At 49.1% G+C, this 15821-nt stretch overlaps 1 protein-coding gene across 1 annotated transcript in view; it reads right to left on the bottom strand.

Moving 5' to 3' along the window:
• Positions 1–15821, bottom strand: part of C9H14orf39 (chromosome 9 C14orf39 homolog) — a 1344786-nt gene that overhangs the window by 915687 nt on the left and 413278 nt on the right. Inside the window, exon 7 of the mRNA XM_086939475.1 lies at positions 885–1005. Coding sequence (XP_086795601.1) covers positions 885–1005 — 121 coding nt within the window. The remainder of the gene's footprint in view (positions 1–884; positions 1006–15821) is intronic.

The raw sequence follows: 15821 nt of genomic DNA, 5'->3' as shown, positions 1-15821 counted from the left end.
CTTAAACTAGTTGAAGCGATTAGGAGTCAGGGTAGAGTAGAACTCTTATATAATATTTTGTTAGATTCAAGAAGGGATGATCTAGATAAACATAATTCTAAATGGGCACTTAAGGTCGGAGAGCCGAGTGTTTCCTTTGGAAAGGCACTTGCTGTCTCTGGGGAAATCTGTCTGTCGTCGAACCTTAAAGCCAAGTTGTATAAAAATATATATTTACTCTCTATCATACTCCAGCCAAGATGTTGAAATAGGGGAGGGGGAATGATGGCAAATGCTTTCCGTGTGGACATTCTCCATACCTTCTATGCTTGCCCCAAGGTGGCCCCATTTATAGAACATATAGAGAGGTTTCTTACGGGGATCTCGGGGGTGGCTGTTAAAATTTCGGCCTCTATGAAGCGGCTAGGGGTCGGTGAGGATTTTGTGTTAGGGAATCCTATGTATAAATTTTGGTATCTGCTGTTTATCCAACAGCCGTAGCACGGCTGTGTCTAGTGTCTTCTTGGCTCCAACATTAAGTACTATCTTTTGCATCATGGAGAGCCCGATTCTATAGCATATATATCTTAGAATATAGTCTCTATGCTGTCAAAGGGGCAAGGAAACGCAAACTAGGTGTTTTTGTTTGGGGGAAATGATAGTTCACATGAACTCTTAAAGGTGAACATGTTTGTAATTCTTTGTACTGATTTTTAAGTAAAAATTTTCGGTATAATAGAATGAATTTAATTACTTTTATGCCTAGTTATAAGATCGGACCGCATATGTAAGTTTCTGGATGTTTTGAAACTGTGGATTCTAATAAAAAAATAAAATAGCAACTTTCAACACAAATGTGAATACCATGGTTTGCAAATCCTCACTTGATTCTTATAAGTAGTTACCTGTTTAAAATGTGTACTCTTCATCTGCAGTTGTTCTACTTCTTTTTCCAAGTTTGACGTCGTGTGCCTGAGACTTGAAGCACGTTTTAAAATGTCCACAGTACTGTGCTTTAAAGAAACACTTTCTAGTTAAGGAATATGCACCATAGAAAAAATTCACTTTGTAAAATACAATACCAGCATAAATTATTACGAGAAAATAGAAGTATGAATGAGCACAACAATTATTTGTCTAACAGACTGTATTTGAAAAAGAGATTGTATTGTAAGATATCAACCATTTGAGTCACGAGCTGGCACCATAAACACCGTGAGTGCCATTCCCCAATGTTGCAGATTCTCAAAGCATTAGTAAATCCTTGAGAGCATACACCTATGATTTACTCCTTGATTCGAATTCACAGGGACCTGCTTCAGGAAATGACATATTTCCTACTGTGCCTGAAGTATGTGATATATTACACACCCTGCAACAGTGGACAGAGAGCAAAGTAGACAATCCACCATCATAGCTTGGTGCCAAAGTGACATTTTGTTCCTATTCTTTTAACAAAAATGGAGCATTTCATTCCCTTTACCACCATAAATCGATAACTTTCACAAGTCTTTCTAGGTATAAATGTAATTGTACTGTTAGAGTAGGAAATCCATTGAAATCTGAAATAATGTTCACAAAGCTAGGATTTTGTGAGTGCTCCCAACATTTGCAATTGGCACTGCCCTGACAATCCCAAACACCCATGCTGCTGCCCCTTACCTCACACACTGATAGAGGAAAATTACGCCCAACTCTAGGATTTTATACTGTTTTAATGAAAGCTGCGGTTGTAGGTTTGCAAAGATCCTGAATCTGTGAATGAAGATATGACATTCATAGGTACAGAAGGAAGATCAGCGGCATGGAGAGAGTGGGAAAAGATGGCAGCCGCACGGCTGGATGGCTGCTTGGCTGTTTGGATGCCACTGCTGGCATTCTCCATGCCTCTCCTTCCTTGATACAGTCGGGGACCATGGACATTCACGATCTGTCTCAAAAAGCTCATGCCAGTTTTTGTGTCCCATTGTATCAAGAGCCGGGAAGAGCCGTGTATTTTGCTTCCCATGTGAAATTGAGTCAAGAAAGAGCTGTTACAACTGAGATGTGGCTTAATTATTTTAAAAGCTTACAATGTCGGGAGACTGTCAGGATCCACAGAGCAGCAGTGCCGTCTATGGGGAGACTCGCACGTATAATATGTGTCTGCCCCATGTTGAAAAATTTACGGTGCTTTTGGCTGAAACCCCTGTTTTGCAAACTTGGTATAAGGCAATGCCATTTTCACATGTCTGAGCGGTCAAGTCCGCAGTTATCGTCACGTTGTGTGAAATTTCTCAAAGAAGCACACAGATTGCTGTCTTTAGCACCAGCAAGTTTTTAATCATTAGTACTTTTATGACTGTTGACTCTTGCTTCCCAATTTAAACTCCCTGAACTTTTATCATATCTTCCACATTCATTTATTCATTTAGTTATGCAGTCTGGAAATATTTGTTCCATTTTGGGAGTCTGACTGACACAAAGATACCACTTTTACATTAAATGTCAAGGGAACTGTGATAAGGAATGAACCATTATCGTCACGACCAAAGGATTGGGATGTTTTTTATACGGTTAAATCGTCGGGGAGTTTGTGTTGCTTCAGGCGATGAATTTGCCAAGGCATCCTTATTCAAAAGGTCTCACTCCTTGTAGGGAACTGTTTGCCTGGTTTTCTTTATTCTTTATTTATTTGGGGGGCGGGGGGGAGAAGGAAAAATGATAGGGAAACTAGCAGGAGATATGCTAATGTGACTGGATAAATTTGCATAAAGATTCTTCGAGGGGTTTGTCTGTCGCAATATAGCATCATGAACTGTCTTAGTGGAGATATAGTGATTCTGGGGGGTATACACCTGTTACAACGCAACTTTTACAACTACCTACCATTACAACTCAACTTTTACAACGCATACCATTACAACGCATTGCGCTGGGGGGCGCTCTAGGATAGGGAATACGTTTAATTTACTATCCAACACCTTCCCTAGTGTCCACGGGGACTGGAGTTGGAATAGTAAATTATACTTACCACTATCCAGCACCTCTAAGCGCTATGCGTTGTAATGGTATGCGTTGTAATGGTCGCGTTGTAATGGTAGGTAGTTGTAATGGTATGCGTTGTAACGTCATACATCCTTCTGGGAACAGTCCATATTTTTATTATCTTAGACTTGCTTTACTCTTTTGTATATGTGATTACTGCATCTTTCACTTTCGGGAGCTCGGTCTCCAATAGCATTGTGTGTTGTTTTATTTATTGAATGCTCACACTACATGTTTTACTTTGACTGTGGTTCTTATATTGTGATGATTTTTGATAACTGAAAACAATACAATTTTTACTTATTATCCGGCCCAATTGGTCAGAGAAGTGGTCTTCAAACTTTTTAAAGCCATGCTCCCCCTTATATAAAAAAAACTTTATCCAGCCCCTCAGACGACAAGCATATTTTTTCACAAATAGTATTTAAATTAGCAACTCTAAACATAATTAAAAGTTCAAACATTGTAATTAGATTCAGTTATCCCTCATAAAAGTTCAATCCATTTAATAATTGCTAACATGGTATGGGAAGCTGATCTCCCCTTAGTGAAAAAGTAGCTACAAAGTGAGAGTGAGCCTTTATCGGAAATGGGGGGTTAGGCTTCAAGCGTTATTTGGAGCCCCCCAACCCACCTCTGACACCAAGTTCTAGCCAGGACATGAATGATGAATGACAAAATATGTTATGGTGGCCCATTTCCATTGCTATTTTTTTACTGATTTCTTTTTTTTTACTAAAACACAGCTGTTTTTTCAGAATGATGCGCCTCTTAATCAGTGCCTGGGCCTCCATCCCTGGAAGCTTACCCCCAGTGTGAAGACCTCTGACAAGGACAGAGGGGCAGGTGTATGTATGACATGAGTAAGACTTTCTATTGTTTTGTTCTAACTGCTGCATTCATTCCTACTTGATCACAGCTTTTCCTTTTGTATATTTGTATGGAATGTACACCTGCAATAAAGGAGTGCTCTAGTATGTGGGTATGCATCACAGTTTACATCTATATTCAAAGAGTGCTCAATGCCTAAAACAAGGCACACAGAGACTCCTGCAAACAGACTGATATTGCCTTCCAATAATTGGTCGCTTTACATCTCAAAAATAGCCATCAGGGGGACCTGTGCCATCCACTGACCTGGGAGGTCACCTTTTGGGGGCTGTGGACGCTTGCAGCCCGAGCGCTGCTCACCTCGGAAGCCGGACCCTGCTGCCTCCTACATCCCGATCACCGTGGCGAGGCGGTAGATCGGGAACTACACATCCCAGCACCCTTAGCGCCCAGGAAGGCGCGCATCCAGCATCCGGCCCCGCCCCCGGAGGTGTGCTTAAGGCCAGCGCGAGCCCCGGGGGAGCGGGGGACCTGTGCCATCCACTGACCTGGGAGGTCACCTTGTGGGGGCTGTGGACGCTTGCAGCCCGAGCGCTGCTCACCTCGGAAGCCGGACCCTGCTGCCTCCTACATCCCAATCACCGCGGTGAGGCGGTAGATCGGGAACTACACATCCCAGCACCCTTAGCACCCAGGAAGGCGCGCATCCAGCATCCGGCCCGCCCCCGGAGGTGCGCTTAAGGCCAGCGCGAGCCCCCGCGTCGCGGGACCGCGCGCGGGCTAAGCCCGGGCAAAGGGCGGGCCCTCTGTGGCCCTCAGAGGCACTAGGAGGACGGGACGGGCCACCACTCTTGGCACCATCATTGGAGAAGGTACAGTCAAGCTCCACTCTTTCTATCCCTATCGCTTTGATCTGTCTATACTTGACACCAGGACTCCAGGATTCTGTTACCAAACTACAATGTCCATCTGGGAAGAGCTGAATGCCCTTTGTGGCACAAACTATATCCCGGATACTCTATCCCCCCCATAGTGGCTCGAGACACTGTTCAAGCAATCTGCTCCCCCCAGGCATCCCCTGTTACTACCCTCCTTCCATCTAATAACTGCAGCTCCTCTGTACCTGGCCCTAATACTGCCCCATTGCTATTGGATAAGGCTGAGACTCGATCCCCCCTACATTCGACCCTTCTGGCCCAAATCGAGCGTCTGCTATATACTGCTCTTTCACCACTGGTAGCTAAAATCAATGATTTGGGGGACAGACTGTGCAGGATTGAAACAACGGTAGCACGGTCATACCCACTAACCGGAAACATTGTTACTCCCACACGCTCTACCCCCACTAACACCCAGAAAAGGTCTACGGACAATGCGCCCAGGATATTGCAAACCGGTGACTACCCTGTTATACCACCCATTCAAAGTGGTCGCAATAATACCCGTAATCTCGATCACGCCCCACATAGAGCTCCTGTGATCGCACTAGATAGAAGACATCGCATTGACTTACCCCCCGTAGCAGCCCCATATGTCACCATTCTCTCTGGGGTCCCCGCACTCAGACCAGGAAAACGTGAACTGCACCAGGACCTACTGAACAAAGCCATCTTTTGGCTTAAAAACAATAGACCATTACCTTCTGCGCTAGACGGTGGGATACTGAGCGTCAGAAGGGTGGGGTGGCTTGGTCATCTGCCCAAAAATGTTCCGGGGGACTTGATACTGGTTAGGTTTAAAGATAGGAACATTGCCCCCTACTTGCGATCTATCCAGCCAAAACTTGGAGATGGCTCCATCTGTATTTGGGACCTGCATGACTTTTACCCTGGTCCCCGAGCACCGAATTACAATAACAGCGGGTGAAAAAGGGGGATTCTGTGTATTTTGGGTTTTTATTTAGAATCGCTGATATGCTAAACTATTTTAGTTGGGTCTTAATTCATTTTTCTTTTAACTAGGTAATGCTATGTTGAGTTATTTTTTGCGTGTATGTATTTCTTTGTGTTGCTTTTATGGTCAAACGCCGAATAAAGCTTATTTGATGATGAAATAGCCATCAAAAAATGTCTTTTTTTAAGAACTACATTAGCAGCCATGTAAAAGAAGTGGAACAGTCTTGCAAGCAAAGTGACAGATATAATAGGTATTAGGAGATATATATTTTGCATCCAATTAACGTTTTTTTTAATTTATCATTTTGTTACGGAACTTAACAATGATAAAACTTTTAAAAACCATTGTAAGGTGTTGAGTCATGTTACAATGAACACAACCTTTTCATTAAATACCTTCAGACCCACTACTCTGGTGATCAATGCCATATCTTGATGTGCCCACTACTCAAAGCAAATCCGGTATGTGGGCACATAACATATTATGGTGGCAGAAATTATTGTGCTTACATTAGCTGACACATTTCTTTACCCGGTTCCTTTAGCCAGGCAGTCCCTACAGTATGCAGACAAGAGTAACTTTTATGGAAGAGGTCTATCGTCCACCTATATACTGACAGCTTGAATTGGCTTGATCTGTGAACACAGAGGAAGTTAACCGAAGAGGGATCCATTGCCTCTTTAGTACTAGGAAGACTGAAGCTAAGATTCAAGCTCAGGAAATGTTCTGTTATCCTAGCAAAGCCCTAAAATACTCTCATGAATCCTTGAAATCAAAGAGCACCTCAACGCTGACCCCAAACCTGAATGAATCATTATTGCAATGGGTGCTAACACCACTGCTTTCAATATTTTACAGCATAATATATTGCAGGCAGAAGCAGAAGCGAGGCCCACTCACAATTTTATATTCAATAGATTTTTACCAGCAGTGAAAGCAAGTTAAGACATGTTTTTCCAATGTTGCTCTATGAGTGTGTGATGCATGTAAGATGGAGTGTGTGTGTGTGAGAGAGAGGGTGTGGGTGATAGTGAGTTAGTAAGAGTGAATGAGTGGAAGTAAGTGGCAGTGCTAGGGAGTCAGTGAGAATAAGTGGGAGATAGTGAGTTTGAGTCAGCCTATGGGAGGAAGTGGGAGTGAAAGTGTATTGAGTGTGACAAAAGACAAGAAAGTAGGAGTGAGAGTGAGTGGGAGAAAGAGTTTGGGAGTGGGAGTTCCAGAAAGCGTTAGTGTGTGACTGAGAGACGGAGTGTTGTCGTCAGAGAATGTGTGTGAGTACAGAGCATGCTTGCAAGTGTGTAGTATATCCAGGTATGTGGAGGCACTCACTGCACAATGCTAGTGCCGGCTTACACAATGTCTGAAGAGACACTGGAGTTCGCAAAAAGCAGAGAGGGGCCCCACTTATCCAAAGGGACAGGGCACCAATGTAGATTATTAGTCAAATAAAAAATCATGTTGGGTTTCTACAAGACCATTATCTTTCAAACCATGATGTCTGGGTACCCTATTTAAATTGCATCTTCAATTTAATTTTGAAAGAGGCAAGTATACTACTGTCCTGGAGCACTACAGAGATCATGTCAATCTTCAAGAAGGGCTATAGCGAATCCCAAATTAATTATAGACCTATTAGTCTTATAGATAGACTGCAGAAGGTAGTCTGTAGACAGCTATTGGGCAAACTGCAGGATTGGTGTACAAAGAAATATATCTTGTTTCCACTGCAGGCAGGGTTCAGATCTAAGACGAACACGCTCAACCAAGTTTTTTTTTTATAACATCTTTTGGAAGACTACGCTGATCAACGGGCACTACTTGTATCTAGCCTTTGTTTCGATCTGATTCCAAGAAACAAGCTTTGGGCAGTCCTGAATGACATGGGTCTCCCCCCTAAACTCCAGTCAATTTTGATAAGATAACACCCTCTAATTATGAAATCCAGAGGGGAGTCAGACAGGGGTGAGTTCTAGCTCCAATGCTTTTTTCTCCGTATACTAATGATGCGGTGAACTAGTTGGATGTGAGTCACCAAAACTAGGAGGACAGAGGATCTCTGCCCTCCGATTAGCAGACACACTTTCTATTGTACAAAACACCCCTAGGCCTACAGCAGCAGTGATTTTCTTTTCCGGGCAACTCCGACAGAACTTTGCAAATTTAAAAGAATGATTTGTGAAATGCAGCAGCTGGAAATGAGCAAAGTATATGAATTTTATGCACTTCTGACTTTTATTTTTAAAACCACATGCACCAGGATGAACCACTATTTGGGAGATTGTGTCATTTAACGCTATTAAGCTGAATAACACTAAGTCACAAGGCTACGATATTACAATGACATTAATGGTGAATTGTGGTAAGAGGCGTATCTATTCCTGGTCATGTGTTCACTCAATGAATTGCACTATAATTGCCCACCTGTGATCAAGGCTATTTTAACAGCCAAAACACATAAGGAAAGTGTATGCTGCTTTTACTGGAGAATGGATTGCCAGAAATTATATATTACCTACTGGAGGTCGCCAGTAGGTAGTTATAGTTAGGACCAAGTTTCTTTAGGAAGAGCAGCATTTTTTGTCTTTCTTCTAACTTTGGCCTCGTTTGATGAATCTTCATGAAGTTTCCAAACTAATTCTTTGTTCATATCAACTCCCATGTTTAAAGTTTGAGGGTGATTCGTCAAGGGGGGGCAACAGAAAAGGGGGGTCCCAAAACGTGTTTTCTCAATGCAATTTCCATAGGAAGAAGGGTCTTGGTCTAGAAAGCACGCTTTTGTTTATTTAGGTTTAAAGTATTTTATTGAAGCAGGGTGGGGCAGGACACAATAGGGCAAGGAACAGATAAACCACAGGAGCCGCACAATCAGTGCGCATTATACTGCAAGTACAACAATACAGTTACAACTTTGCAAGAGGCTTAATCCAACTCGAGAGCACAGCTTTCGCACCTGTGGTCACATACAAAGAACTAGGGGGGGGGGGAGGGGGAGGGAAGGAAGGACAGGATAGGGGAAAAGAAGAGAAAATCAGGAGGGGGGGACAAAGAAAAAATAAAGGAAAAGAAAAGGGGGAAAAGAGGAAGGGGAAAAGGGGGAAAAGAAGAAAAAAGGGGAGGGGGGGGTGAAGGGCGGGGAAGCATCCCCGCTCCAAAAACCTACCCAACCAAACAGAACCCCCAACTACCATACCCCAACCCACCCCCTGTACTGTGCCATTATCTACAGCCTCCTCTTCATTCAACTCTCCAATAATCCCCGCTATGCAGTATCGACCCGCCCGTTCAGACAGGTGGGTCCGGAGGCGGCGTCAGCCTTAACAACCTAAGGTATCTGGGGCAGGTGATCTCCCGAAACTCGGAGCATAACAGGCTATGAAAGGGCGCCCACAGTTCTTCAAAGGTATCAGTATCTCCCAGGGCCACTAAGGACATCTTCTCCATTCCAAGGACATGCCATAATCTATGCAGCCAGCCAACTACAGAGGGAAGCGTGGTAGAGCGCCAGTGTACGAGAATATTCTGCATCGCTGACCCCAGCGCAATCGCGATCTGTCTACCCCTCTTAGACCTAAGGGGATACATCAACCCATTTGGTAACCCTAGCAGAACATAGGCAGGGAACCTCGGCAATTCTATCCCAAAGCATTTGTCCACCTCACCCAGGACCTCTTCCCAATAAGGAGCCAGTAGGGGGCATTCCCACAGGATGTGTGTTAGTGTACCAGTGTTGCCACAGTTGCGCCAGCACGTCCCTGGTATTGCCCTGTCCATCTCGTGCAGTTTCTCCGGAGTGCGGTACCAATAGGTCGAGATTTTAGTGAAGGTCTCCGTAAGACCCGTGTGATAGGCCGAGTGACGCGCGCGGAAGGAGATATGTTCCCATTCCTTGTGACTCAACACTCGCCCGAGCTCCCTTTCCCACCGTTCCTGACCAGGGTTGTGAATGTGAAAGGAGGGGGTCTGCAGCATTTTATACAGGTCTGAGATCAGTTTAGCGTCCGACGTGCGAGTGATTAACCAGCGCTCATACGCCGTGATTTCCCGGTGTGCCACATCGCGCACCTGGGGTTGTAATGCCCAATGACGTGCCTGCATGTACCGCATGCGCTCTGCTTCTGGGAGGCCATACTCCCGCCTCAAGTCCTGGAAGGGGACAACTCCCTCAGGGCTGTACAAGTGATACAAAGTGCAGCAGCAGGCCGCCCGCCAGCGCTCAAAAGCACCCTGCTCCATCCCGGGGCCAAAGTCCGGGTTGCCAATGAGCGGCGTAAAGGGAGAGGGGAAGGTAGTGAGCTCGTACCTGGCAGCCACCGAGTCCCACGTCCGGAGCGGGACCCGCATAGAGGTTAGGGGGTCGATGGGCTCGCTTCAAGAATGGTATTTCCTGTAGCGTTCTACCCGCCACTGCCTGATCCTGGAACAGCCAGTGCTTGTCAGACTCCCACCGGCTCCATTCCACCAGATAGCGGAGTTGGGCGGCCTGGAAATATTTCCGCAAGTCCGGTATCCCCAGCCCCCCAGATTCGGGAGTCAGCATAGCGATACTCCTCTTGATCCTCGGCCTGCGGCCCTGCCATACGAACCGCGCAGTGGCAGTCTGTGTCTCCGCAAGCCACCCCGCGGGGGGCTGGAGCGGCAACGCTCTGAAAAGGTAAAGCACCTGAGGCAGGAGGGTCATCTTCACCGCGGCCACCCTACCCAGTAGCGACAACGTACCCTTATCCCACCGGCCTAATTCCTCCCTGATTTTCGTGCCCAAAGCCGCATAATTGGCCGTGACCATCTCCGGGAGGGAGGGCGCCAACAGGATCCCCAAGTACGGGATCCGGTCCTTGGACCAGCTCAGAGGGTAAAGCCTCTGTAATTCCGCTCTAGTGGCGTTAGTAAGCGAGATGTCAAGGGCAGCCGACTTCCCCAGGTTCACCTTGAAGCCCGCCACGGCAGCGAATAAGTTCAGTTCCTCTACGCAAGCCGGCAGCGACCTCCGCGGGTCATCTAGCGTCAGAATGACATCATCCGCGTACAGGCTGATCGCATGATGGAATTCACCCATCTTGACACCGACAATATCGGGGTTCTGCCTAACCCTCTGGGCAAATGGCTCCATGTACAGGGCAAAGAGCAAAGGGGATAGTGGGCACCCCTGTCGCGTACCCCGTTCAATGGGAAAGGGTCGAGAGCTGCCTCCGTTCACTCAGACCACTGCAGAGGGGAACCGGTAACAATTGAAGATCAGATGACGGAACTTCTCCCCAATCCCGAATTTGCACAGGACCTTCTCTAAGTAGGGCCAGTGCACCCTGTCGAAAGCCTTCTCCGCGTCTATGGACAGGAGCATCCTCTCCCCGGGGATCCTGGAAGCCTTCTCAAGGATGTGGGTCACCCTCTTTGTGTTGTCTACTGTTTGCCTACCAGGCACAAAGCCCGCTTGGTCCGAATCGACCATGCCCGGGAGGTGCAACGCCAGGCGTGCAGCTAATATACTGGTGAACACCTTCAAATCCGTGTTCAGCAGCGAGATAGGACGGTAGGACCCACAGGCGGTCCTGTCCTTGCCCGGCTTCGGGATCACGGAAACCGTAGCCTGGAGAAATTCCGAGGGGATGGCACCCGGCTCCACAAAGGAGTTGAAAAGGCGGGTCAGTAGAGGCGCCAACTCCTGACAGAAGGTTCTGTAAAACAAAGGGATAAAGCCATCCGGACCTGGGGCCTTGCCCAATTTGAGCCGGGATATCGCTGTGATCACTTCCTCGACACGGATATCACGCTCCAGGTACCGAGCCTGATCCAGTGTCAACGAAGGGAGCGGTACTGAGTCCAGATAGTCCTCCTCAGCCTGGGCCAGGGGGGCATCCCCGGTGTAGAGATCAGCATAAAAGCTGCGAAAGACGTCTGCTATCTGCTCGTCAGCCGTGACCATACCTCCGGTTGGGTCAACTAATTCCTTCACTCGGTGCTGCTGGTGTCGCACCCTGAGTTTGTTGGCCAAGAGCCGCCCGCACCGGTCGCCCCCTGTGTAATATTTGTGTTTCAGGCGGAGCATCGCATACTCCGCCCGGTCCGTATCAAGGGCTGCCAAGAGTTTCCGTGCCGCCTTCAACCGCCTCCAAACCCTGGGTGCCCCCGTCCTGTGATGAACCTGTTCCAGCTCCCTCACCTGCTGGGTGAGCTCATCCCTCATGAGCTGTCTGTCCCTATTCTCGGCCGAGGAGATCGCTATAAATTCGCCCCGGAGCACCGCCTTCAGGGCTGCCCACTGTGTCGCACGCGAAGTGTCCTCATTATCATTCACGGTCTGAAAATCCAAGATGGCCGCCCGGATCTGGTCCACCACCGATCGCCTGTGCAATAGCGTGTCTCGAAGCCGCCAGACCCCCCTAGGCCGAACCGCCGGCGGCAGAGTGAAAGCGCCCTCCACCGGAGCGTGGTCGGAAAGAGAGAGGACCCCCATATCTGCATTCGAAGCCAGAAGGAGCATTGGGCCCGACACAAGTAGATGGTCCAGTCGGGCATAGGATCTGTGGGCATGTGAGAAATAGGAGTATGCGCGGGTGGTAGGGTGAAGGTGACGCCACATGTCATGCAAGTCCAGCTCCTCAACTCGAGTGCGAATCGAGCCCGTAAGCTCACCCAACTGGTGGCGCCGCTGCACAGACCTGTCCATTGCCGCATCGAAAACCAAGTTCAAATCACCCCCCAACACTATGTGCCTATCAGAGGTGGATGCCACATCCTCCAAAGCCCTGTGTAAGAATTGGTCCTGATGATCATTGGGGCAGTAGATGGTGCCAACAGTCAGTGCTAAACCCCCCATCTTGATCTTATATACCAGAAGTCTCCCTTTCTGCTCTGCTACCTTGCACACGACCTCTCCCCTGAACCCCCTAGAAAACAAGATCGCCACCCCTGCCGTCTTGGAGGCGCTAGAGGAGAACAACTGCGTGGGGAACTTGGGGGTACGCATTCTCGGGCAGTCCTTAGCTAACAAATGGGTCTCCTGCAACAGGCAGATATCCGCCTATGAGTTTTCCAACAAGGATAACACCGCCCGCCTCTTAACCGGATTATTCAGCCCTTTTACATTGAGAGTGAGCACTTTAAGAGCCATCAAGGAGGGGAATCAGTGGGGCACATATCAAAAAGCAAAGCCCAGCAGGCAAACACAGAAGGCACCACTCGAGGCCTCAAAAAAGAGCAATTATGAACAGTCCACAGGCACAGTACAGTCCCCAAACCCCTACACCCCACAACTAGAAAGGCCCCCCTACCCCCCGAAATCCCACACAACCAAATCTACACCACCCCCCGCAACAAGCCCCCCCTCTAGGCCCCAGAATCAAAACATCCACCCGCCAGTCCCTTTTCCACACCCCACTTCTCAAACTTTGCAAAAAAGACATTGTCCCAGTCCGGTCCGGAACAGACAAGACCGTGGTAAATCAGCCTAGTGGACGTCCAGCCACCACCTCCAGCACTCGCCATTCCTCCCCGCCCCCCCCCCCGAATCCCTGCACCTGCAAAGGAAACAAGCTAGAGTAGACTCCCCCCGGAGTGAGTTCAGGCCGTCAAGGCCACTTCGCCGTTTGCCGCCACTCTGGAGGCCTCCTGGATGGCGGCCGCCATGTCCGCCCGGATCGTGGGCGAGCCCGGTCGCTCCGACGGAGGAGAGCCCCCCTCTCCCACCTGCTGCCATCCGTCACGAGTGCTTTGCCTCCCCAGCGGAGCCGGGGTATCCGTGTCCGATGCTGTGAGGCCCAGCACCGCGCAGACATCTTGGAGGGACCGGAGTTGGTGCAAAACGCCGTTCCATCTAAAAATCAGGCGGAAAGGGTGCCCCCAAGAGTACTGTGTCCCTCGCTCCCGAAGGAAGTCAGTAGCGATTTTGAATGATTTCCTCTTCTGCAGCGTGACCGCGGATAAGTCCTGAAACAGGGTCACAGGGTGGTCCCGGAATCGGAAAGATTGCTGCCCTCGTGCTTCTCGTAGGATCCGCTCCTTCAGGGGAAAGTCCGGGAGGAAAGCCAGAATGTCCAGGGCGGGCGCCGTGGCTCTGCGGGGGCGACCCACCCGATGTGCTCGGTCTATGCGGATCCGAAATTCTTCCGACTCCCCCAGAATCGCACGAAAGAGGGCCACCAGGTATGCAGTCACATCTTCACCCTCCTCGCCGGACGGCACTCCGCGGACCCGTATGTTATTCCGCCTGGACCGATTTTCAAGGTCATCGGCGTGGGCCTGCAATTCAATCTGTTGTTCCCGCAGCCGCAGGACCTCCTGTTGCAGCTGGGTGATCTCCTCATCCCTGGAGTGACCCGCTTCCTCCACCGTGTTCACACGTTCCCCTAGGGAGTCCATCTCTCTCCTCACTTCACGGACCTCCCCGGCCACCTCACGCTTGAGCGTTTGAAAGTCCTCCCGTAGGGAGCTGAAGAGCGACTCAAGAAATGATCTCGTCACTGGGGGTTCTCCGCCATCTGCACCCCTGGCCGGGGCTGGGGAGGTCGTGGTGGGTTGGGTTCCCCCACTGCGTAGGGCGCCGCGGCCCAGCATGTCCGGCAAGGTTCGGTCGCCCCTTCTCTGTCCCCTAGCGTTCGACATTTCAGCTGAGTAGAGGACGTTGAGGCTTACTGTCCAGCAAAGTGAACCGCCGTACCGGCGCGGCTACACACCAGCCGGGGGTAGCGCCACACAAAGAGCACTAAGAAGACCGATCTGCCAGGCCGGAGTTCACAAAATGGCCGCCCTGCGATATCGAGAGGCCAACGCCCAAGATGGAGGTCCCTTCTCCGTCCCTGGTCCGGGATCCACAACTCCGGCCGGTGGGCAAACTCGTGGTGCGATGGTCGCCGGGGCCCTCAAGTCCAGGGGGAGATCCGCTCCAGAAGCCCAGTTCCACTGCTCCACCACCGACAGCTGGCCGGAGCGGCCTCTCAATACAAGCCCCCTCAAGCCGCGGGCCGGCGTAGCAAGACAATGCCGGCTCCGCCTCCGCCCTTCACCTCCGCTCAGCTCCGCTCCGTACCACCGCCGTTGGGCAACTCCGTTCCGCTCGCGAAGCCGCCACCGACTCCCACTCCGACAGTACACGCACTGCTGCGGGCTTCACACACAGGAGGCAGAGTGCTCCGTCAGGCTCCGAGGGTTGGGAGACTCGCGGCTTCCGGCTCACACACAGTCCATGCAGCGGGCCTCGACCCAGGCTTCACCGGTCAGAATCGCACCCCCGACGGTGCAACCAGGCTCAGCAGTCGCTCCACACCTCTACCGGGGGCACCAGGGTCATTCGCCGCGTGATCCGGGGGGGAATCAGCGGTTACGAGCGGTGCAGGAATTCAGGGGTCCGAAAGCCCTCGGCGAGTGCGACCTCTCAGCCCGCCATCTTGGCCACGCCCCCGCTTTTGTTTATTTAGTGTAAATCCGTTGAGTAGTTTTGGAGAAGTATTGAAATTTACAGATTACCCATTAATGATAACAAAAGATTTAGTTCCATCCAACTGCAATCGCAGGCTTAAATGGAATAGGGTGTCCTGTCAGGAAGACAGTCTACTCTGTATTAAAAACCTGGTGGAACAAGAAACCAAGGAACTTGTATCCAAAATCTGTGCTCAACAAGTCAACCCAAACTTCTGCCTTCGAGATTCTTATAAGAGGAAAATTGCCTCCTTTTTCATAATAAAAAATAAAGGGGGACTAAAAAATAAGAATCCAACAAAAGCTACTACCTTATGGTACATGGTACAATGTAGGGAAAAGAGAAGGCCATAGCAAATGCTATTAGGAAAAAGGATACCATGGCTGTCCGGTTGGCTAGAAGAGAATATCATTTGTGTATCAAGAGGGCCAAGAGGGAATGGGAGGAGGAATATTGGCAGGAACGTAGGGTGCTAGCCAGCTCAAAAAACACAACTTTGTTTTGGAACTTGCTAAACAAATTAGACAGAGTAGGTACGGAGCCCCTCGCCAACCATATAACCGAACAGCAATGGCACTCACATTTCACAAATTTGTATTATGGTGAAGATGAGGCAGACCCATTTGGTAGGGCACAAGTTAACTACAGTAATGAGGGGTCTGCACCAGTAGAACCA

The sequence above is a fragment of the Lissotriton vulgaris genome, chromosome 9, assembly GCF_964263255.1.
Source record: "Lissotriton vulgaris chromosome 9, aLisVul1.2, whole genome shotgun sequence".
In the NCBI taxonomy this organism is placed as follows: domain Eukaryota; kingdom Metazoa; phylum Chordata; class Amphibia; order Caudata; family Salamandridae; genus Lissotriton; species Lissotriton vulgaris.
This window is presented reverse-complemented; position numbering and strand designations above follow the sequence as displayed.